The following is a 23,398-nucleotide window of genomic DNA, read 5'->3' as shown; positions in this document are numbered from 1 at the left end:
AGATTAATTAAGAAAATCCCAAAATACTAAATGTTTAAAAAAAAATCTGCAGACCCATTCAACCAAACGCTTTTGTGTGAGGCAGCCTGGTCCCACATGGGATCTCACATCTGAGATAGCAAATATTACTACAGTGTAATAATAATGAATTTCAGCTTGATGACAAAGAGTAAACTTTTTCAGGAAGGAGACCAAGAAATTACTGATATTATCTGCCGCACTGCCTGTGTGAGGGTGAAGTATTAAAAATAGGTATATCATAGTAACTACTTTTTTATGCCATATATGGCACAAAAAATAATGCTGCTCTTCCAACAAAATGATTGTTCAAAGTCTTCTGTCATACAGAGAAAGACTTCAACTGTCAGCTAATTTAACAGGATTGAAACCATCTACCACCTCTTCTCTTCATCTTAAGCCTAACAATGTATAATGAAACCAAGCTGGCTGGACACAGGAAGATTTTCCCAAAGGAAGCAAGTTACCCTGTCAGTGCCAACCCCACAGAAAATCCCAGAGTAGCTACACACATTGGGGAAGGTCTGATACTGTTTGCCCAGAAAGCTGCAGTCAGTGAGGGACCTACTGACAGCCTCAGGGTGCCAAAACTGGCCAAGTAGCACAAGATCTAGATGCAACATTGTTTTGAAGATCTGCTTAATAACCTAGTGAGAAGTGGAAAAAACTGAGATGCTTTCATGCAGGGGGAAATGATCTAAGCACAGGAGTGAGCTACTCTGATCAAAGATAAAGAATTTCCCAAACTCCTACCCAGTAACTGTTGATCTTCACACCTTTTAATAAAATATTTGGCAAGGGCAAAACTTAGGTAATAGCTCAAAGTAAGGGACATATTTGGAGATGTTCAGGAGAGTTTTCTTCCACAGAAGTCCACTAAGACAACACACAAAGAAACAATATTCTGTAATTGATTAAAATATTTTATTGGCTAGAAAATGGAGAAATATGCAGTATGCATAGAAATATACTGAAATATGAAGTCTTCCAGAATATTCCTGTATAAAAACCACAATTCATACTTCTACATCTTATTTATATACAATACCAAATGTATTCAAGAGTGTGAGTAAGGTCATATTTGCATTTCTTTCTTCTCTTGAAAGCACATTTGGTGTAGTCCAAGGCCTTTTTGTTTCTTCAAGAGAAAATTGCACAGGCTCCCTATTTCCTCATTTGGCCTGAAACCTGATGAAATTTTACATATTCTTCTCTCCCTTACTAGATCCTTTCAAGCTTGACTTCTGCCTCTTTTTCTCCCTCTGTCCCAGTATGCGATAGACTTTTTTCTTAGCCTCCTTTTGCCTCTTGAATTTCTGTTCATCCTCCTTCTGCTTAACTTTGAGATATTCTTTAAGCTGTTCCCGATGCTTTACTTTGGCTTTCTTAATCTTGTAATTATTCACTGTACTCAAAGCACTGAGTAGAGCTGATATCTAGAACAGAAAATGGACAATCAATATACATGCAACCCAGTTTTGGTGAGCAAGAAACAGTGTAACCTCAGCAGGCACATATAAATGAATCAGAGATTCAAGGCAAGTTCCTAATTATCTCTGCACCTGTTACCCAATTTCTAAAATGGTTAATTATTTATCCTGTTAGGAAGTTAATCAAAGCTTTAATTTTTGTGAACTCTGATTTTGGTTAGATAGCTTGTAAAAGGCTGTGCCTAATTGCTACTATAGAACACTTAAACTGCAGTTTGGATCTTCTTGCCTCTGCAAGCACTCTAATTCTCAATTTTGGAAGCAGAGTATTTGCTTCAAATCCTGTCTGTGTTAATAATGCATGGCAATGACAAGTCAAATAAAAAACTGCAGCTGCCAATTTAAGTCACCCATAATATGAGAGCACTAAATCCAAGTGAAACTCCTTTCAAGTGCTGTGACAAGGACAAAAATCGTATTTAGGCTTCAGGTGACCTACTAGTCTAAAAAATAGACACTATCCACTCTGTGACAGTTCCATACACATACTGTGTGCCAAACAGGAACAAAACAAATTGCAAGTGATCATTTTTCACCAGGAACATATATATCTTTAGCATTAGCAGTAGATTGAAATGCAAAAACAATAGTTAGAAAAGCTTTAAACAACCCATTTACCCTTCAGGAGTCCTTGTTTCAGAGTAAGTGATAATTACCTTCTTTTCATGAGGCTCCCTGATAACAGCTGGTCTCCACTGGTCTTTTGGAGTCTTGCCTTTCTTCTCCAGATTCTTAGGCTTGTTCTTAAAAGGCAGTGCCTTCTGCAGTGCTTTAGGAATGTGGAGCTTATTGAAGTGCCTCTTCTCCCTCACAATAGGCTAAGAGAATGAATACAGAACATACATATAATACTCATGATCTTAAAAACTTTTATTTAATTTTTTATCTTTTAGTAGGGAAAATACCCAACAAAACACCACAAACCAAAATAGAAATACACACCCCTCAAAAAAAAACCCCAAACCAAACAAAGCACACAAAAAAACCCCACAAACCAAAAGTAAACAAACATTCTCTGACAAACAACAAACAAACAATATCCTCTGACATCCTTGGACTGAACTGTAAATCTGTAAATGATATGTTCACCCCCCAATTACTACAACAGAAGTCTCAGTAAGCTTCTGGAGAAGACTTCTACCCTGCAGATTACTTTGTATACTTTAACTGACCCATAACAATCTACTCTCAACTATTTTATTTCTATCTCATGTCAGGACTGTGCTTTGTAGATAAAAAATTAAAGTCACATATGCATGTGTATGAACATGTATTCATACTGCTCTCAGTTTGCACAGGTATGAGACACACTGCAAATTTGACTGGTTTTAAAAAACAAAACAAAAATGTACCTTATAGAGAGAATCCTTGTTTTGTTTCAGTTTGATGCCTCGCTCATACCTCAGCTGGCCTGTTGTCTTCATGCCACTCCAACTATCTTTCTCACCTGCTGGCTTCAGCAGGGATGTTACAGGGTTATAAAACATTGGGATAGAAACAGGATACCAAGTCCTCACAAAAACAATATCTGAAAGAAAAGGGAACATTAGTTGGCTCTAAAAATATGAAATGTAAAGAGTATACATATATCCATACTCTAAGGAAAGATTGCCTGAACAGAACAGATACTGCACCACATGCTAGCATTGTGTTTGCTATATAGACCAAATGTCTTCAACTTGTGGTAAAAGCAATGCAAAACCCCATAAAGGCACGAACAGCACACATTCCTGAAGAGTAGGCAGCTGAATACCATCCTGTTCATTCATATTCAAGAACAAGCAATAGAATTCATATATGTAATGTGCCTATATAATTACTGACAAAACCAATTTTCTTTTCCTTTGCCTATTTTTATATAAGAACTAACTTGCTTTTATTTTGCACTATCTGTGATTTTCTTGTGTGTAGGAAAACAGGTCATATAAACCCAAGTAAGTATAAAGTCATATTCTCAGTATCACAGTGACAGTCAGCAAACACAGGACATCCTCTGCACAATTTACCCAAAAGGTTACAAGAAAAAGTTCTCAGAAAACTGTCCTTCTACCACTTGTACCACTAAATTCAACTCATCATGTTCAAGGAGAAAGCCTGTGTAAAACACTAAAACCATGCTCTGTAAAGCATTAAAACACTTAATGCAGATGCATGTCTTCAACTCAAGCCCTTTTCATCTGCATACTATATGACTTCTGAGTAGAAGTGAAAGAAATCCAACATAAAAAACACTTTTGAATTTCACTCTGCATCTCACAAGGTAGTTCTTACTCTGTGAATTCACATCTCAATTATCAAATCCCAGAATTCTGAGACACAGCTTTGCAATCTGTGAAGAAGGATGAAAGTTGTGTGATACCTTACATGCAATGTGCAACTTACCACTCATCAGCAACTTGTCTTCAAATGTTGCTCTGAAAGCACCCACAGGAGCTCTGAGGGCCTTTTTGATCTGGCCTCGAATGCCACTCACGCTACGGATCGCTGCACCTTCAAACTTAGCCACTTCCAACTGAGAGTTAAACATGCCCTGAAAATGTGAATTACCACTGTTGTTCAAGATGCCAAGTCTCTCTCTGTGACCTATGTAGGCCACAAAACCAGAATTCCCACAAGCATATCTTATAAAGAAACAGGAGAAGCATAGCACTGTCTTTAGACTAAGAGTGCTGAGTGCTGATCATACCAAAAACCCACTGAGCTGACTTTAGGTGAGCTACTGAAAGCAATCTACTTAGTCATACATCACAAGCAAGGTTGCTAAGCAGTAAATATATGTATTTAAAATTTCAAACCAGAACATATCTACAGAAGCTTTACAGTTCTCCTTTGAAGTAATTTGCTAGAACACAGGACAATTTAAAAACAACCAAGCTGCCCTAAGTTGCTAGTTCTGAGATTCTAATACAGTTCTTGAAGGTTTGGGCTTCTTTCATATATCACAAGAAAAGCAAGAAAAAAATCTGTCTATGCCTAGTGCAAACACTGGAGTGCTTCATTGCTGGGATCACTGCTTAGCTGCTTGCTGCCTCAAATGCACAACAACCTAAGCTCTCCCTGAGCCTGAAAGCCCAGCTAAGCACAGTGGGAAGGTCAGTGAACATTCACTTTGCAGCACTCCCTACCCCAGACATTTTTGTAACTGTAACTGAGAAGTCTAAAGCACTGCTAGAAGTCTCCTTTGACTCCAGAGTTGAAATTTAGTGGGATCAGACTGATCAGTGGGATGAGACCAGGCACAGGTTTACATCCTCCAAAGTTGTCTGCCATTGCTAATCAGTGGGTTTTTAGGAAGGAAGCAGGAGATGGGAGGAAAAAAAATCACACTGAATGTGAATCAGGAGACTGTTCCAGAATTTTTGTCTGGTTACCAATTACTCATATTCCTTGTAGTAACCAGTATCTTTAGAGGTCACATGGAAGAGAGCTCAAAAAAGCACAGGCAGCTCTTGAGATCCAGAACAGCATTCAACAATAACTGAGAACTTCTGCCTCAGGAAAGGCAATCCCATGTTGCATTCCTTCCTAACATCAGTTCATCTGGTTTTACAGTATACATACCTATGAACTTACCTTAATAAAACAAGTGTTCTTGAAAATTTTGAATGGAAAACCAGTTAGCTTTAATTTCTTTACAATAGTGATGGATTTATCTAAATCAAGCACAACTCCTGTGGCAGCAATCCGGAAGTCAGGCTGAAACATCAGACATGAAAGACACTTCTGAAGGTGTATTCCTCAAACAGTGAAGACACCATTTAGAATCACAGAGTCATAAAACAGTTCGACTGGAAGTCATCTAGATGACTTCTAAAGGTCATTTAGTCCCACTCCCCTGAAGTGAGCACAGACCAATAGATGAGGCAGCTCAGAGCCCCAGCCAGTCTGACTGAATATTTCCAGGGACGGGGCACCCACAACCTCTCTCATCAACCTGTTCATGTTTTACCACCCTTGTTGTAAAAACCTTCCTCCTAATATCTAGTCTAAATCAACTCTTTTAATTTAAAATCATTCCCCCTTATCCTATCACAGCAGGCCCTGCTAAGTTTATCCCCATATTTTTTTTAAGTCCCTCTTATATACTTAAAGGCTGCAATGAGGTCTCCCCAGAGCTTTCTCTTCTCCATGATGAACCCCAGCTCTCTTGGGAACCAGCCTTTCCTCCTGGGAGAGGTGCTCCATCCCTCCAGTCATCTTTGTGACTGTTCTCTGGACCTGCTCCAACAGGTCCTTGTCTTTCCTGTGCTGAGGGCCCCAAGGCTGGCCGTGGTACTCCAGCTGGGGTCTCACTGGAGCAGAGCAGAGGAGCAGAATCCCCTCCCTTGCTCTGCTGCTGGCACTGCTCTTGCTGCAGCCCAGGATGTGATTTGCTCTCTGGGCAAGTTCACACGACCACAGCTCAGCCTCTTGTCCACCAGAATCTCCAAGTCCTTCCCAGCAGGAGCTGCTCTCAATCCCTTCACTGCACGATCTGCACTGACACTAGGGGCTGCCCCAGGTCTGGAGCAGGACCTTGCACTTGGCCTCATTGAACCTGGTGGGCTTCCCCCTGGACCACTTCCCAAGGTTCTCCTGGACTGTATTCCATTCCTCAGGCACGTCAACCACAGCACTCAGCCTGGTGGTGCCTGCAAACTGCCTGTGTCACTGATGGTCAGTGCTCACCAAACAGTGCTGGTCCCAGCACAGACTGCTGAGGGATACCACTTGTCAGCACTGCACACCAGGACACTGCGCTGTTGACCACCACCCTCCAGATGTGGCCATTCAACCAACTCCTCCTCCACTAAACAGTCCACCCACTGAATGAATGTCTTTCCAACTTTGAGAGAAGGATGTTGTTGGGCACCTGCACTCCACATTTCACTTCTAAGATTCAGAATTTCTAACCTTTACAGAAGTAATGCAGCATGAAAAATGCAGATTGACTAGTACAGACTAGTTGATGTGCTGCTGACATAACATTTCTACCATTCACTAATGAGATTTCCAGAACTGCCATTCTAATTACCTTGGAAACAATCTAAAAGTCCTTGTGATCTACCTCACTGCATTCTCTTTATGAAACAGAATCTTACTCAGACAGAAAATCTCAAAGGAAAAGTGCTTTATGTACTGCTCTAAGACACTGTATTATGTGAGGGACACATGATGAAAACAGACTTTTAGAACATGTAAAAAGACAACTGTGCAATAGTACTTGAAGGCATATTTTAGGAAGGAGATAATAATCACCATTGATTACTGACAAGCTCATTACAATGCCATGCAAAGATTTTGCAACCAATTGTCTGCAAACATGAACTACCTTTGATTAATATATATCTAATAAAGATCATATCTGATAAATACTGCTTTAACACTATTTAAATTGGAATTATAGAATTGCTTGGTTTTGAAGGGACCTCAAAGATCATCTCATTCCAACACCTCTGCCATGGGCATCTTCCACTAGACCAGGCTGCTCATGGCCCCATGCAACCTGGCCTTGAATCCACAGCTTCTCTGGGCAATCTGTGACAGAGTCTCATCACCCTCACAGTAAACAATTTCTTCCTGAAATTTGCTAAACAAACAAACAAACAAACAAAACAAACAAACAAACAAACAAAAATATCCTCTCCATACAGTTTCCCACCTCAACATAATACACCTTTCAAAAGCTTGAGCTCCGCTACTTCATAGTTCCTACAACTACACTGTTTTATCATAATGTAAACTTCCTTCCCAGAACATATGTATTTTCCACAAATACCTATAGAAAGTGTTAATAAACATTCTGTGGTAACAAACCTACCGTTGTGCCACTGACAGACTGCACTGCCAAAAATCCTGTCCCCTGAGGAGTGATGGGCCCTAAAAGAAAATTAAATGTAAAAATTTCTGAGAAGTTTTACTACGCAATATCTAATCCCTATTTAAATTCCAAAAGCTTAAAAATACATGAAAATATACTCAATGAAGAAAACCAAAGTTTAAAGCCCTCAAACTACTGCTCACATTTAAAGCCCCATAAAGGAATGGTTAACAAGAAGTTAGTCATGCAAAGGCTGGGCCCATAATGTGTGCAAAGTCTATCTGCACACAAATCAGGTTCCTCTTCAATATGCTACAACTTAGCAGAATGCTCAGAATTTGATTAGAAGCCAAGCAATTCACAAATCATTTAAATAATGCACAAATATCAGAGAACTGCCTATTTTCCCACACTACTTGATGTTATTTTTTGTTCCACGGGGAAAAAGCTGTATACTTCTCATTGCAAAAGTTGCATTTCATGGTACATCCTGCAAAGCCAGAGAGCTGTACTCTGCTGAGGTGAGGCAGGACACACTGCAGCAAGCTCACCCCAGAAGGCTGCCCTGCAGTGCATGTGCAGTGAGAGCTGCACTCTGCTGAGGTGAGGCAGGACACACTGCAGCAGGCTCACCCCAGAAGGCTGCCCCACAGTGCATGTGCAGTGAGAGCTGCACTCTGCTGAGGTGAGGCAGGACACACTGCAGCAGGCTCACCCCAGAAGGCTGCCCTGCAGTGCATGTACAGCTAGAGCTGTACTCTGCTGAGGTGAGGCAGGACACACTGCAGCAGGCTCACCCCAGAAGGCTGCCCCACAGTGCATGTACAGCTAGAGCTGTACTCTGCTGAGGTGAGCTGGGACACAGCTGCAGCAGGCTCACCCCAGAAGGCTGCCCCACAGTGCATGTACAGCTAGAGCTGTACTCTGCTGAGGTGAGGCAGGACACAGCTGCAGCAGGCTCACTCCAGAAGGCTGCCCCGCAGTGCATGTACAGCTAGAGCTGTACTCTGCTGAGGTGAGCTGGGACACAGCTGCAGCAGGCTCACCCCAGAAGGCTGCCCCACAGTGCATGTGCTGTGGGGTGTACTTGAGCAGCCGCTGCCGCCCGTTGTGGTCCTCAATGTAGAACATGGGGATGGTCTGGAAGCGCCTCCAGCCCAGCGACAGGATCAGGGGATCGCGCGTCTTCAGGATCTTCTTGTACCACCGGTGCTTCTTCAGGCGCAGCTGGTTGGAAGAGAAGGTGAACCATGCTACTGCAGGATGGCAACAGTGATTCTGAAACTCAAGCCTTAGTTTTTCAGGAATGATTGAAAGCAACTTCTATCTACACTAGAATTTTTATACACTAAGTTTTATCTTTGTTTATCTTCAGAAGATCAATCAGTATTTCACTCACTCTGAAGCCATGTGTGTATGCATACAGCAAGTATTATATTAAAAATACATTTATATATGTGCTAATAGCTTTTCTGTAGTCACTTGCATATAGATCATGAAGGTCAGAGAACAATTAATGTTTGCAATTTAGCAATCACAGTATCAGACCTTAGTCCTGAGACACCTCTGCAGCTGAACATTAAACAGCAGTAACCTTTTCCAGTTATCCAATTAAGCCTGTAAAGACCCAGAATCTGCTACTGTAGAATTACACTTTGTGTCTAAAGCAAATCCCCTATTCAGGAGACAAGGATGGAAGTTTCTGTCTGTGTTTACTGCATTTTAAATACACAGAAAGCAGTAACTCTAGACACCCTGAAGCACACCTGCACTGAGATAAAATGCACTCAGCCCTTTGGCTACATACCTGTACATAGCCGACATTTCCCTCACTGTTGCCCAGACCACCCAGGATGATGGGATAATGAGGATCAAAGTTCAGGACAAATTCACAGGGCACATTCTCAATCTCTATTCGAACATACATGCCAGGCCTGAATCCCTCATACTGCACTCTGGTCTCATCATCCTGATCTTCAAATTCCGCTCGGTTAAGCTATGTGACAAAGACATAATTCACAAAATTCAAGTATTAGCAACTTGTTCAAGAAGGGATGGTTCTATTTAAAACATTCTAACATTTATATAAATCTTTTTGGGAAAGATCTAAGAATAGGTTTTGTGTGACTACAGAGGAAGATCTCTACCACCACTTCTGTTCAGAGGAAGATCTCTACCACCACAAAGCCCTTCCAATTTGAGATCCCAAGTGGGCCTGTTCGTCTACTTGAAAGGCAGTAGCCAGTATTCAGACACTGATTCTTTTACTGGAATGTCCTTCTTTACCCTTTAAGTGCTCTCAGTGCATCAGCATACCAGAGCTCAGATTATCCTTTGTGACAGAGGCTAATACAAGCAGGTAAGGATTAATTTAACAACTATTTAGGGCAAAATTTTGTCAAAAGACAAGACAGGGAAGTTATTAACATAATTAAAGTTATTAATGTAAGGCAGTGTTCTCCCAAGTCAGTCAAAGAAGGAAGCTACTTTTAAGCTTACAAGTTCTCATGTAAAAAAAAACAAAGGTCTGGAACAAAACCAACACCTCACATTTTGGATACAGTTACACTGAAGACTTCTACCACATGTACAGAGCAATAGTCATTAATTATTTTTTCCCCAAAATAACTTCACAGTTGGATAAAAAAGACTGTCACAGGGAATTTACTTATCCATTAATAACAGTGCAAAAAAAATCACACTAAAAATAATACCAGGAAAATATATGGCAGAAATTAATATGAGGAGAATTTTCACCTTCCTACACATAAAAGGATGCCTTTTTTATTTAAAAACTTTTTAAGTAGTTGAAGTTTAGATGATACATCCTGGCTTATTCAGTGATTTAAAGTATGGTTAAATATTGCACTCAGTTTAAATTAAGCTTTCACTTGTTTGGCTTATTTACTTGCTTTCCTTTCCAGGTAACAGAATCAAAAAGTTCAAGCATAAAAAAACCACAAGTATGTATTTCTTTCTGTAATACCTCCTGAGCATCACCTGTGTCTCCAGGAAAAAATCCTTGGGAGACAAACTCTTGTGGAGCATTTTGGAAGACATATAGCCAGATAAATTGTCAAATTAGCAAACAGTACCTGTGCTTGTTTATGCATTTCTTCTTTAAGATCATCAAAGTATGTGGCATCCCCTTCATCATATTCTGCATCAAACATTTCTTTAAGTTTTCTTTTCTTGTCCATGCGCTCCTTTTTCTTTTCCTCCTCCTCAGGTTCTGGTTTGGACATTTTTTCATCTTCCTCCTCCTCTTCTTCACTTCCAGACTAATCAACAATAAGTTGTCAAATATGTAAAATGGTTCACTGAAAGCAACTCATTCTGATCAACATTTTGATAGATATTATTAAACAATATTTTTATAGATATGATTAAACAATACTTTCTTATAGTGTCAATTATTAGACACTTGAATAACATTTCAATTTTAGACAGAAATTAGTAAGCTATTCATACAAGGAGACAACTTCAGCAAGGCCTGAAAGATCTCATTATTTAATCATATTCCTTTTCACTGACAAAACTTTTTTGACTAAAGATCATTTTATTGCAAGGGAACAGACCCTAGAACTGACCTACCTGTTATTCTACAGCTAATATAAGCATATATAATACAGGAGGAAAAAAAAGTAATTGTTGATAGCATTGAGCTATCAACTGCTGGAAGGCTGGAAGCACTCTAGAGAGAAGGGAGAAGGAAGTTTGTTCACAGACCATTTGAAAACTGCCAAAATGATGCCATTACCCTCAATTTAACAACAAATGCAAAGCCATCAAGTTGCTCAGTCCAAAAAGAAATTGATTTTTCAGTTTGTACTGTCACAGACAACTACAGTTCTGTTATTGAAAGATATCCAAGCCACAGCATAAAATTGCTTCCACCAGCCTCCTTTATGCAGATAAGAGGAATGAACTAGGAAACTGTGTCAAGTTTCCACTATTTGTTGTGTTTAAACAGAGTGCTATAATCTTCTGCATCAGATGAGATGACATAGTACAAACAGTTATGATTACATTTGGTTTTAAAATACTTCTGTCCTGCCTCCAGATCCCCCAGCTCTTGATTAAGCCTGACACCTACTGTCAAATAAGTGAGGTGACTTCTACATAATTAACTACAAACAAAAACTCAGGCTCAGGCTAAAAACATGCCACTCTCGATAAAGTCAGCAATAAACATAAATTTTCTTTCATGCTCCCACTGATTTCCTTCCTATTGATTCTATGAGCACTGTATTTATTACATAGGACGCCTATCAGTTGATAAGAAACACATACTTGGCTAAAGAACATAAAAATGTTAAAGAACATAAAAATGCAGATCAGACCTGCTCTCCTCCAGCAGTAGCCTTTCCTTTGTGCACCACCCCAGTTTCCAGATCTTCAAAATCTCCATACAGCTCTTCTGCAACAGTGAGCACCCAAGACACGTGAGCATTAGTTAACCATTCTGCTGTATTGCTCCACACCATCTCCCATGTGTTCAGTACTATGCATTTCTCAGTGCTGCCATGGAGATTAGTTTCAGTCCAAATATTTTTGATTCCCATCAAGTTTTATACATTTGTTTTGCCCTCTTTACAGCTTCAGCTGAAAATTCCCAGCTAAACTCAATGTGGCTCCTCCTTTACCCTTTCAACACCCTTATGATTTAAAAAATGCAAATAAAGTTTAGATCACCCCAAAGGACTCCCAATACATTAGTTTGCACTCTAATGACACAAGACACCAGCAGAGCAATTGAGATCCTATGTTTAATTAAAAAAAAAAAATTAAATACAGCTGACAGTCTTTGGGTTAAAAACATGTGCTTATAGAAGCCTGTTAAAGCACAATCATAATGCATCTAAGATATAGCCACATTCTTAAACTTTTTAAGTATTTCCTAATTAAAAAAAAAAAAAAACAACAACAAAAACCCAAAAACACCACCTCCAAAACATCTCAAGATAGATCTCACTTTTCAGCCAAACATGAAAGGCAAGCTTGTCTTCCTAATAAAGAATAGTTTCTGTTTATTTCTACCATGGCTATCTAAAAGAATAAACTATATATGATGAATAGATGAACTCAGATACATAATTCAAAGCTGGCATGACCAAGTGTTGAGACTAAGGACTCCCATTTAGTAATTTAAGTTACATACTCTATTTTTCAGACAGTAAATTTCCAGAATGTGGTATATGCCTACTGTTTCTACAGAGACTGGCAGCAATGTGTAATTATATTAGTATCTATATAATAATTTATATAGTAGTTTGACAAAAAAACCCCTGCAAGTATAGCACTAAGGTACAATATTCTATATATATAACTAAAAAGTCATATTTTTCTTAAAAATCCTATAGAGGTATCATTTTTAAAAGTGTTACACATACCATCTTCCTCCAACAGCTTTGCTGCATCTTTATCATCCTCCCACTTCCCAGTAACAAAGCAGTCTCGAATACTGCTCATAACCTGCAAAATCAATTGCACAGCTGCATTGCCTTGCACAGCCACAGCTTATCATCAACAGAAATGTTCTCCAAGACATTCCCCACTCCCCCAGCAGAGACAATTCTCACATGCAGCTCCACATCAAGACACCATTACCAAAACTACACAATGCCTCCCCAAAAGCAGGACTGTGAACCCAGTTTAATTCTTGCCAAAAAGTCTTTGCATTACCAAAATCTCTACCCTACATTGTATTTTCGCTTGGGTCTCCCCTGCTTTTTATTTTTTGGTAAATAAAGAACAAACTATTATCCACCAAATACTCAAATGAGACAAGCATTAAATTGATTTACTGTAACTTGCCACTCTTCTAAAAACAAACATTGGAATCTGTTACTTATACTGACAGCAAAGTGGCAGAATCTAAGACACTGTGACCATAGCTCCCACAGCTCTGTTTCAATAACAACTCAGTCATGCTTTATGAGACACAGCCAGGACAGAACCAGGCAGGATATGCAGAAGCAATTATCCAATGGCATTACCTCTTCTAAATCCCAATCTTGTGGCTTTTCTACCAGGAATTTGGAGCAGTCAAGAGCATTAGCCTTCTGTTTGGATGCTTGGTCTGGACGGCTGACACGAAACAAACCTCCAAGTTCATCATCTGCACCCTCGCTCTCCTGGTCCTCATCCTCCACAGCTAAACCAAACACAGAGGCTGTGATGATTTCCCCCACAGTACATGCATGAAATTCATTAACCACCTCTCTCTTTATGTTTCCCAACAGCTGCAGCAGTTTAAAGAAATAAAAGAACCAAACTGGAACCGTTTTGAATGTAAAAGCCTGAAGAAAAAGGTACACTGATCTAGTTGTTTTCATAACTGGAATAATTTAAAAAAAATATATTGTCCAATAAGTAAACAGAGGATGCTTGTTCAATATCACAAATCAGAACAATAGCAAAATGATCTGTGAACAGGAAGGAACAGGAACAGGAATTAAGCTTGTGTGTAAATCAAGAATACCAAACTGGAGAATCTGTCAGAAAGTCTTCTCACACCCGCACTGTGGAAGGTTTACAATCTCATCATGTTCTACAAAGGTTCTGCACAATGAGATTGGCACTCTCAGACAACAACTGTAAAAGTTGTGAATTAAAACAGGACAAGTTACATAAACAGCAATTTTCTCTTCCTTTTAAGCCAGCTATTTTCCCTTGACAAACACCTGATACTAAGTCATGTATAAGAGACTCTTCCACAGTCACAGTGAGACAGAAATTCCTGAAACCAGCCAACAGACAACATCCCTTTATGAAACACAATTACCACAATGGGTATGCATAATATCTATCAGATCATTACACAAATAACCAAACCTTAAATGTTTGGAAGAAATAACTGTGTAAGAAAACATGAGTAACAACTGAGCAGTCTGGAAAATAAACTCAACATTCTTTTTACAGGAAAAGTAAAAACTGTCTTCCCATTACAATTATTAGTGAAAATGAGCATCAGCAATTAAAAAGTCAATTAACTCTCCTCAAGCCTCCCACCAAAAGACCATGCTCAAATATTCGAACTTGAAAACTTAGTAACAGCTAAAAGCCAGCTGGGACAAGTTTCCAAACAGATCTGTACCTGTTCCATATACAAGTTTCCGAAGATTGGGGGTTGATCGCTGCTGTCTTAGAAAGGCCTCAGCTGCCTTCTGTGTGAGGTCCTCCTTCCATTTAAGTGCACCTGAAAAGGGAAAAAAGTTACAAAAAAGAACAAGACTCAGCAACTACAAAAATAATTTAAATAAGGACATGACAAGAGACTTAAGAAGTGTAGACACAGCCCACAGTTTCTTTTTCTCATATTCTATATATACACAGAATCATGAACTGTGGATAACAAATTATACCACTGATTTATTTTTTTTTAGGCTAGAATTTTAAAAATTTTTTAACAACAGTAACAGATTTGATCATGTTCATGATGATACATGTCTTCACAGACTCACAGAATGACTGAGGTTGAGAGGGACTTCTGGAGGCCTCTGTGTCCAGCCCCACTGCTCAAGCAGCCACACCTAAGGCAGGCTGCTCAGCACCATGTCAGGATGGCTTTTGAACATCTCCAAAGATGGAGATTCCTGCTCCAGTGCTCAGTGAACAGTTAGTGCATTTCAGTAACATTCCCCCAAACATATTTTAGCCTTTCTAGATGTAACAGAGCATCATAATTTGTTTTACACACACAGCTATAAAGAGAAGTATATGCAAAATCAATGAAGTTTTGTTTATAAAATGAATCACCTCCGTTCTAGAGGAAGGAAACTTGACACTGCATACTACAATGTAAATGAAAGACTTAATACCAAGTATTTCGAGCTTTCCTAACTTGAAGTTTTGCTACTTAAGAATTATATCTAAATACACATTTATATATATATATATATATGACAGGCAACATTAAGGATTATTCACTAATTATATCATTTAACAATTAATACAATTATGTGGACAGTAAAAATTAAACAGTTATAGTCTACCTGTTGTGTCAGCAGAAAGATCTATTTTTTCTTCATACTCCTCTTCCTCTCTCAGCAGGTTCTCCACATCATCATCCTCAGTATCTAGAGTTTTAACTTTGGTATGTCTAACACTATCAGCTTTCTTTGCTTTACTCTGCTGAAATCCATTCCTATTTGTCTCATCAGCTTCTAATTCCCCATGTGATTCTCCTTCATCATCACCCTCTTCAAGGGAAGAGTTCTCATCCTCAGATTCTGATGCCTCTTCTGCAGTGCAGTTTCCTGAATCTGTAGTGAGCACTGCTTTTCTTTTGGGGCTGTGCACTGAGATTTGTGGTTTTGTTTCTGTATGTTCACTATCCATATCACACTGCTTAGATTCAGCTCTCTTATTTGCAGCCTCAAATTCACTACCTGAGCTTTCATCTTCACAAGTCCTTTGTACGTCCCCCTCCTCCTCTTCCTCCTCCATCTCACTATCTTCAGGGGCAGTTTCTCCTTCTTCTTCAGAGCTCAGCTCCAGATCATCATCACTGTCAGCAAATGCTGGTAGCTCATTCACAGCTTCTTCCTGAGGCACCTCTGTTTTCAGGCGCTTGGCTCTCCTACCAGCCATCCCTTCCCGCAAGAGCATTCTCTCACTTTCTTCCTCAGCATCATTTTCATCATCACCATCACTTCCATCTTCAGACACTGCTTCTTCTTCATCTTCTTCTTCTTGGTCATCTTCCTCATCACTTGCTGCATCATCATTTTCCTTCTCGTCGTCTTCAAATACAGCCTTCCGACGAACTCTTCCACTCTTCAAATCCACCTGCCTCTCTTCTTTTGGCATCACAAACCTGTTTTCCCAAAGACCACATTTGGGGTAAGATGGTGAAGTACAAGAAAATTTTAATGAAAGAATTAAGCTTCATGTTAATATTTTTAAGCAGTTCTACAAATTTTCTTTCAAAGAAAGTGAAGTTACATAGACCATTAGAAAGGCACTGGCATCCTTTAGTGTCTATTTATTCAAGAATATTGAACATTATAACCAAAATTAATTCCAATAAATTTCTTCATTTTCCAAGGAATTAATTAAAACAGAAATGTTATTTGTACCAGCAAGAAATTCCTGGAAGGCAGGCCTACACTGCTTGCAAAACATTCTAGTACCAATTACTTTTATCCCAAAATACAGCGTGGCATATGAGTAATCTCAGAAGAGGAAGAAACAGACATTTTACAGGCTGTGCTCTATTGAGAATTCTTCCTAAATTAGAGCCTGAAATTAGAGATTCATTCATGCTCAAACACTGCTCAACATTCAGAACTTACTCTTGTCCTACATCTTCTGACCCCAAGGGTGTAGAGTCCATGAAGAGAGAGACCTTGCTGGATGCCATCTTAACATCAATGGCTGAGTGTGTGGAGATGAGGCTCTGAACAAGTTCCTGATTTGGCCTCACTTCCTCCTGGAAAGACAAGACTTTTTACTTTTCAATAAAGTTGAATAAACAAATGTCTAATAACACCCATCAGTCTAAACTAGCAGAAATACACATATGCAAGAAAAAATTGCAGAGCATTTTAAAGAAACATTTTCTCAGAATAGAATAGCAAGGTCTCCCTTCCCCTCTTCACATTTCAAGAATATCTGTAATATCAACCCAAGAAAAATTGAAGAGGGACTCCTCCACAGTATGCAACCACTACAGTAAACACCAGCAAACACATTGTTACAGACCCAAATATATTTAACATTTAACACAATACAGGGGAAAAAAACTGAATTCAATTTGTTTGTAGATAAATCTTTTTTTTTCTCCCTTTGACCAGTCAAATCCTTTAAGTCTTTCCCCAACAATCATCATGCCCTGCAAGTAAGAGTAGTAATAGTCCAGCACCAGATTTCATAAATCTTAGGTCAATATTTGGAAAGTTATTACACAAACTTTAGGTATTTAATATTAAGTGATCTTCCAATGTTTTGTACAATAACAGATAATAGAAATATCCCTTCTCTGAAATCCCTGAAGGAGAAAAGAACTAATTACCCACTATGGATAGATAAGGATTGATTATTTTAAAGAAGCTTATTTTTAAACACTTCTTTTGGCTTTAAGGATAAAAACTATATTTTCCAAGAACATTCAAACCACCACCAGCATTCTTTTACCTCTTCTTTTTCATGAGCATGGCTTCCACCAAGGTCAATGTAAACAGCATCTTTGTCATACACAATACCCCCAACTCCTGAGAGAGGGGCATAGACAAGCTTCTCTTTCTCATTTAAGGAACGTTTCTTCTGCTGCTCAGGGAGGGCACAGGGGTCTGGCAGGAAACTCACATCACTCACTGTGAAGTCTCCAACACCTGAGGGGACAGACAATGATTCACCAACAGGAAGCTCTGTACCAAATATCCAATTCCTCTGCCTTACCACTGAACTCGGAGAAATATATATGAATTCACCAGAATCCTGCAAAGCTTTGTTTGTTTCTTTGCTTGTTTTCAAATGACAAAAACAGCAACTCACTTTTCTGAGTAGGTCTGTAAATTTATTATCACAGTATTTCTTAATTTAAACTATTTAATCATTCACTTAAAATATTAAATTATTCAATTCTGACCATAATAAATATATTACATAATTTACTAATTCACATCATTTAAATTAACTTTTCATAATTAGAGCTGATATGTTTTACATCTTAAGCACTTTCTAAAAGTGAAACACTTATAAAAAATTTTAAATACTGTGAATAATGTGTTTATCAGTGCAACAAAACTGCACAATTTAGAACAAAACTATTTACAAGATTTATTTTCACAAAAACGTGCATTATGAAAAAATTTCAAAAACATAACAGGCATTTAGAAAGGTGAAAAATCTGTTGTATAACATACTTTAAAGATACAAATAATTTCAGCTATGCTGTTTTTCACATATCAGTACAGAAAGAGTTCTAAACTGATAAATTACCTGGCATGTGAATTTGACTTTTGTTTTTTAGGTGTGCTCCTCTCAGGTATCCATACAGTGATATCTTCCTGTCACATTTGGGATTGATTCGAACATCCTCTGGGTTTGTCAGCTCTTCCATTCTACTCAACATTTAAAATAACAGTTAAAATATCCAGAGTCTCAATGGTAACTTTTGAGAGAAGGTAATTTAAGAGAACATCACTGCTGCCACTGCATGATCTGCAGCCTCTAATAATCAAAACTGAATTATCATAAGAAAGAAAAAAATCATGGAAAAAATGATCTTCTAAGAACATTTTAGAATTCTTTTCTAAAAGCTGTATAATGATGCTCAACAAATTTCCAGAAGGTTTACTGCCACTTCACTGAGCAGGTACTGCTTTCTTAGCACATTTTGACTACTCTTTTATCGGCTTTGTACACACAACCCTCCTCTAATCAAGTTCACCGGTAGAGGGCAAACAGCTGAATGTCACATTCCCTGCAGCCACACAACACCTTCTTTTCCCTAAGAATGCTGGTGAGCAACACAGAAGCTACCACAGAAAAGAGGGGCTGTTTACAGGCAGAGAAGGGGAAATCCTCTCTATACTGCACAGGGTAGGCAGCACACAGAGCCAAGGAGGAGAATGGGGGCACAACCCGGCATCAGATCAGTTTAAATCTGACCCAACAATCATGAAACTGCAACACTTAGAGCACCCTAAAACATTGTTACTGAAATACTACAGAATGTGGGGTTTGCATTTTCCCTCTCTTTGCTTGATGTATTTTGCAGGTCTTTGCACAATGCTTATCTACCTCTCTGACAATTTTTCCTGAAGAATTAGAGCTAAAGAAGAAGCTCATTCAAGGCACCTTGGATTATTGTGGGAATTTAGTCATAACTGTAAGCATTCTGGCAATAAAATATGAAAGGTGAGGTAATCAAGATTACTTTCATGTTCCAGCTGCCATCAAGATTACTTTCATGTTCCAAAGAGACTGTGAATGAAATGCTATACAGGGAGATGGAGCAGAAGGGATATTCCAGGGAACTCAGAGGACTAATTCACCAACTGTTCTTTAATCACTAGAATGCTGTTTCTTTTGCACAGAAATTCAGTATACTCATCAACAAGCAGGATTATTTTAATTATCCTGTGTTTCAAATGTATTTACAATATACCAGAGGCATGTACATGACCTGACACAAGTGAAAACTGAACTGCAGAGGCACCTTCCCTTCCCAAAGCCACTCAGGGAACACCAAACACCCATTCACACACAGAGCTGAGGGCAAGCAGCACAGCTTTTTCAAACAACAAGGTGCTGTCTATGCTGGGAATAAAGAACAGAGAGAAAAACACGCACCTGTCTGCAAGAACATATGGGTGAGACGTTTGCCAAGTGAGAGGCCGGAATTTCATAACCGAGATAAAACGCCCCAAGTTGTGAATTTCCTGCTTTTGATATTCTCCATGAACCATGCCAGACAAATAAAACAACTTGGCACCCTAAGCATATTAAAAAGACATAAAAACATAAAAAATTCTATTTAATACCCATAAAGCTAACAAGAAAAGTACATATTTAATGCAATTATAATTTGTAAGTCTTAATTGAAAATTATATTACAACTGGTTCTGAAAGATCAAACTAACCAGGTTACTTCAACATGAAAATTGTCCCTTAAATCTCATTGGAAAACTATTCACATCCTCAAGATCTCATACAGACCTACAAGCAGATCCTCCTTGCACAGCACCTGCATAACAGACCTAGTAGCAAATTAGGCATCTTATCACACCAGGATTGAGAATAATCACACAACTATTTTAGCAAACAGAAGAAAGATTAAACAATCTGATACAGTATCAACATTGTTCACTTACCTATTTAAAAGATGTAAGAATATAATAAACACTTAAGTATTGACCCACTTTTAATTTAGCGTCCATAAAGCAAAATATATGAAAAAATTAATGTTAAATGTCATACCGGATACACTTCAGTCCAGAATCTGTGCTTTAACTTCTTTTTAGTCTTCTTTAATTGTTTGTTGTTCTTGAATGTGTCCAAGTGGGTTAGAACTCCCATAATTTTGGGAAAGCCATGTACCTGGCAAATGTTCAGGAATTCAAATGTTTCCATCTCAAATCCAAAGCTGGCATCAATGAGCATTAGAACCTGTAAACAAAATATTCACATTTCACTACAGCAATACCACAGTGCCTACATGAGATTATTTCAAATACCACACCTTTAAAGTCTTAAGCTTCTCAGGAACCAAAATTCTAAAATGCACTGACACAGCAGCCAACAGTCACATGAAAATGGAAGCAAAGTTGGTTTAGGGTTTTAAGAATAAAGAACTTAAAGCATACAGGAACTGATGACAGATCTTCAAGCACTGATGTAATCTCAGCCCCCTAACAACAAATCCAAACAGATTCTCAGCACCACCATGTGCACACAGAACCTGAATCATCCACCAGCAAATGTATCTGTACTGTTTGGTACATGTCCCATACTCAGTAGAAAACATAAAAGTAGAAGAATATCCAGATCAGTGTACACATGTATTTAGATATTTACATAGTTAATACTTATACAAGGATCCCAATACCTAATCAGCTGTGAATAATATACTCCAAATCCACATGTAAAGTAAAATTCTAAACAAAGGAATCGTGCACTGGATCCCCAGGATCAGTTGGTGTAATCTCTTGATCCAAAAGTTGCAAGTAAATTACAACAGTGACCACACTCCACTGAAATCAGCTGTATTACTGCAAAATAGATGGAGACAGATGGAGACCTCAGGGTGCAAAAAAACCCCAACTAGTACACTGATACATACTTCCACTTTGAACATCAGTTGAAAACTTCTTGACTAAAACTCATTTTCAGATTTTATATGGTTTAACAAATCCCTTAATGAGAAGTCACTGTGTCACCTTGGCTCGTTACAAGATCTTCCACTAGAAGTTTACCAGTTGCATTAGCAATGAAGCCCAGCAACATTTCCCTTGTTTCACATCCTCCCCACCACCACCACCACACACACACACTTTTACTTTCCCCCACCCTCAGGATGAGGAAATCCTGAGGTTTCCAGAACATAAGGTGTGCCAAAGAGCTCAGGTCTTGTTCTTTTGAAACCAAAGACAGTTTTGCCTTTGATAGCAAAAAATGTGTAGAGAAACCAGACACCGGTGCAGTCCAATCAAAAGTAGTATTTTCAATATAAATTATAGGAGAAATCACATTCCATGGTTAACTTACCAAATCAGCAACTTTAGCCAGGTCAATCATTGTGTTAATGTCACACCCACATTCAATAATGGTCAGCCGGCGTTTTTTACCTGAAAACAGAATTAAGCATCAAAAACTGCAACAGAGGGAGCAAAGCAATAGTTTTATTTTCAGGTCACATTCCTGGAGTTCCTCCAGGGTATCTGGGACTCAGATTCTGGTCTAGCATGTAAATCATCCAACATGCATCACTAGAGAAGTGTCTGTTTTTACCTGTTTATAACTGTACTATAATTCTTTAACTTAAAATGATCCAATCTTCTTTTACTGTACATATGCCAGATCACACATCCAAACAATATCTTCAAAATGACCAAAAATCATGAGAACATGAGCACATCCCAGCAAGACAAGTAAGGAGCACAAAAGAAGCATTTGCATTTCTATCTTTGTTCTCACCTGAAACAATTGTAACAGGACCCCGGATTTCAACCAGCTTTTGCCTGGTGAAGTTCTTAATGAGACACTTTATCACAGTGCTCTTCCCAACCTTGGGAGGGCCAACCACAACCACCACCACGGGAGGTGGCTCCAAAGGAGTCCGGTCAACCACGGGAATGTGATGCTTTTTAGTCTTCAGATCCTGAGTTCTGAGGAGAAATTTGTAATAAATAAACACAGGAACGCCATGGATAGTGGCATTTACTATTTGAAAGTCTTCAGTATTTGCTAAGGCTTGAGCACAAATGGAGCACAAGCAGAGACACCAGGAACTCCCACTGAGCCTAAGGAGCTATACTTTTCTATGGATTAACAGAGTGTACAGTGCAACAGAGATGCACAAAGCACCCCACTCCTGTTGCACAAACTACAGCGTGACTGGGTGAACGATGAATGCCAGGCAGAGACACCAGTGAAAACACAGTCTGTGTATGTCTACACAAAGTAACAAAGAAAGCCCAGAAACTCCCACCCCTCCAGCCGCCTCGGCAGGCTCTGGAGCAGCTCCCACTCTCACCGATGGAAAGTCCTGGCCATCCGCACAGCGGACTGCACCGTGAAGGCTTTGGGGTTTCTCTTCCGTGCATTCTCCTCATCGCCTATTCCCAGGTCATTGAGATAACGTTTCCTTTTCTTCTCTGCCTTCGGCCCGCTATGCTTTGCACGATGCTTCTTCTTCTCCTTTTCCTCCATCTTACTGGTTCAACACTTGTTTAGAGCCAGCAGGATCCTGAGTTCCTCCGTGTGACAGCGGGCACAGCTGGCACAGGAGGAGAGCACAGTTAGCACAGGGCACGGGTACACGGCACACCAGTTGGAGAGCACCGAGCAAGCACCACCGCACCCCGCTCACGGGGCCCATTCCCGGTGCACGGCAGCCCCCGCGCCCCGCACTCCCAGCCCGGAGCCCCGGGAGGCCGGCAGCGCCCCGGCGGTACGGCTGAGGGCGGGGAGCTGCCGGGCACACCGCGGACCCTCAGCTCGCCAAGGGGTCCGGCGGCGGGGCCCCTCCCCACGAGCAGCCACCACTCACCGGGGCCGTGCGGGCCGTAGGCCCGGTCCTGCCCGGTCTGACGCTGTCCTGCCCGGTCTGACGCTGTCCTGCCCGGTCCGACGCTCTCCTCCTGGCCCGACGCTGTTCCCCCCGATCGGGTGCTGTCCCCTGGCCCCGCGCTGTCCCCTCGGTTCGGGTGCTGTCCCCCGGCCCGTCCCGGCCCCACCGCCCGGCCCACGTGTGCCCGCACCTACCGCTCCGTTGCGGAGCTGCCCTCCCGGAAACAGCGGCTGCGCGCGGAGTTCCGTGCGCGGCGGCGGCGGCGGAGCGCTATTGCCGGCGCACACGTGTCCCACAGCGGGAGAGTGGCGGCGGCGCCGCGCAGCCCGCACCGGGAACCGGGACGGG

General features: G+C 40.1%; 1 protein-coding gene across 1 annotated transcript; it reads right to left on the bottom strand.

The window, feature by feature from the left end:
- Positions 1 to 920: 920 nt before the first annotated feature.
- On the bottom strand, positions 921 to 23,237 carry BMS1 (BMS1 ribosome biogenesis factor). Its single transcript, XM_054637548.2, has 23 exons — positions 23,030 to 23,237; positions 22,514 to 22,756; positions 21,955 to 22,145; positions 21,526 to 21,605; positions 20,239 to 20,427; positions 19,612 to 19,754; positions 18,256 to 18,377; positions 17,449 to 17,645; positions 16,608 to 16,744; positions 15,306 to 16,129; positions 14,408 to 14,509; positions 13,308 to 13,465; positions 12,702 to 12,783; positions 11,652 to 11,728; positions 10,404 to 10,589; positions 9,116 to 9,304; positions 8,355 to 8,535; positions 7,309 to 7,367; positions 5,082 to 5,204; positions 3,891 to 4,038; positions 2,861 to 3,036; positions 2,165 to 2,326; positions 921 to 1,454 (listed from the first exon to the last, which is right to left on the bottom strand). The coding sequence occupies exons 2-23, from the start codon at positions 22,687 to 22,689 to the stop codon at positions 1,218 to 1,220; spliced, it is 3,939 nt and encodes a 1,312-aa protein (XP_054493523.2). The 5' UTR covers positions 22,690 to 22,756; positions 23,030 to 23,237; the 3' UTR covers positions 921 to 1,217.
- Positions 23,238 to 23,398: the final 161 nt, after the last annotated feature.

Source organism: Agelaius phoeniceus, chromosome 9 (assembly GCF_051311805.1).
Source record: "Agelaius phoeniceus isolate bAgePho1 chromosome 9, bAgePho1.hap1, whole genome shotgun sequence".
Lineage (NCBI taxonomy): Eukaryota > Metazoa > Chordata > Aves > Passeriformes > Icteridae > Agelaius > Agelaius phoeniceus.
This window is presented reverse-complemented; position numbering and strand designations above follow the sequence as displayed.

Excerpts from the sequence above, each read along its gene's own strand:
- BMS1 (XM_054637548.2), bottom strand. The coding sequence starts at position 22,689 with ATGGAGGAAAAGGAGAAGAAGAAGCATCGTGCAAAGCATAGCGGGCCG. Across the intron at positions 16,745-17,448 it reads ATGCTCATGAAAAAGAAGAG|GAGGAAGTGAGGCCAAATCA; the intron begins GTAAAAGAATGC and ends TTGTCTTTCCAG. Across the intron at positions 9,305-10,403 it reads AAATGCATAAACAAGCACAG|CTTAACCGAGCGGAATTTGA; the intron begins GTACTGTTTGCT and ends TTTGTCACATAG.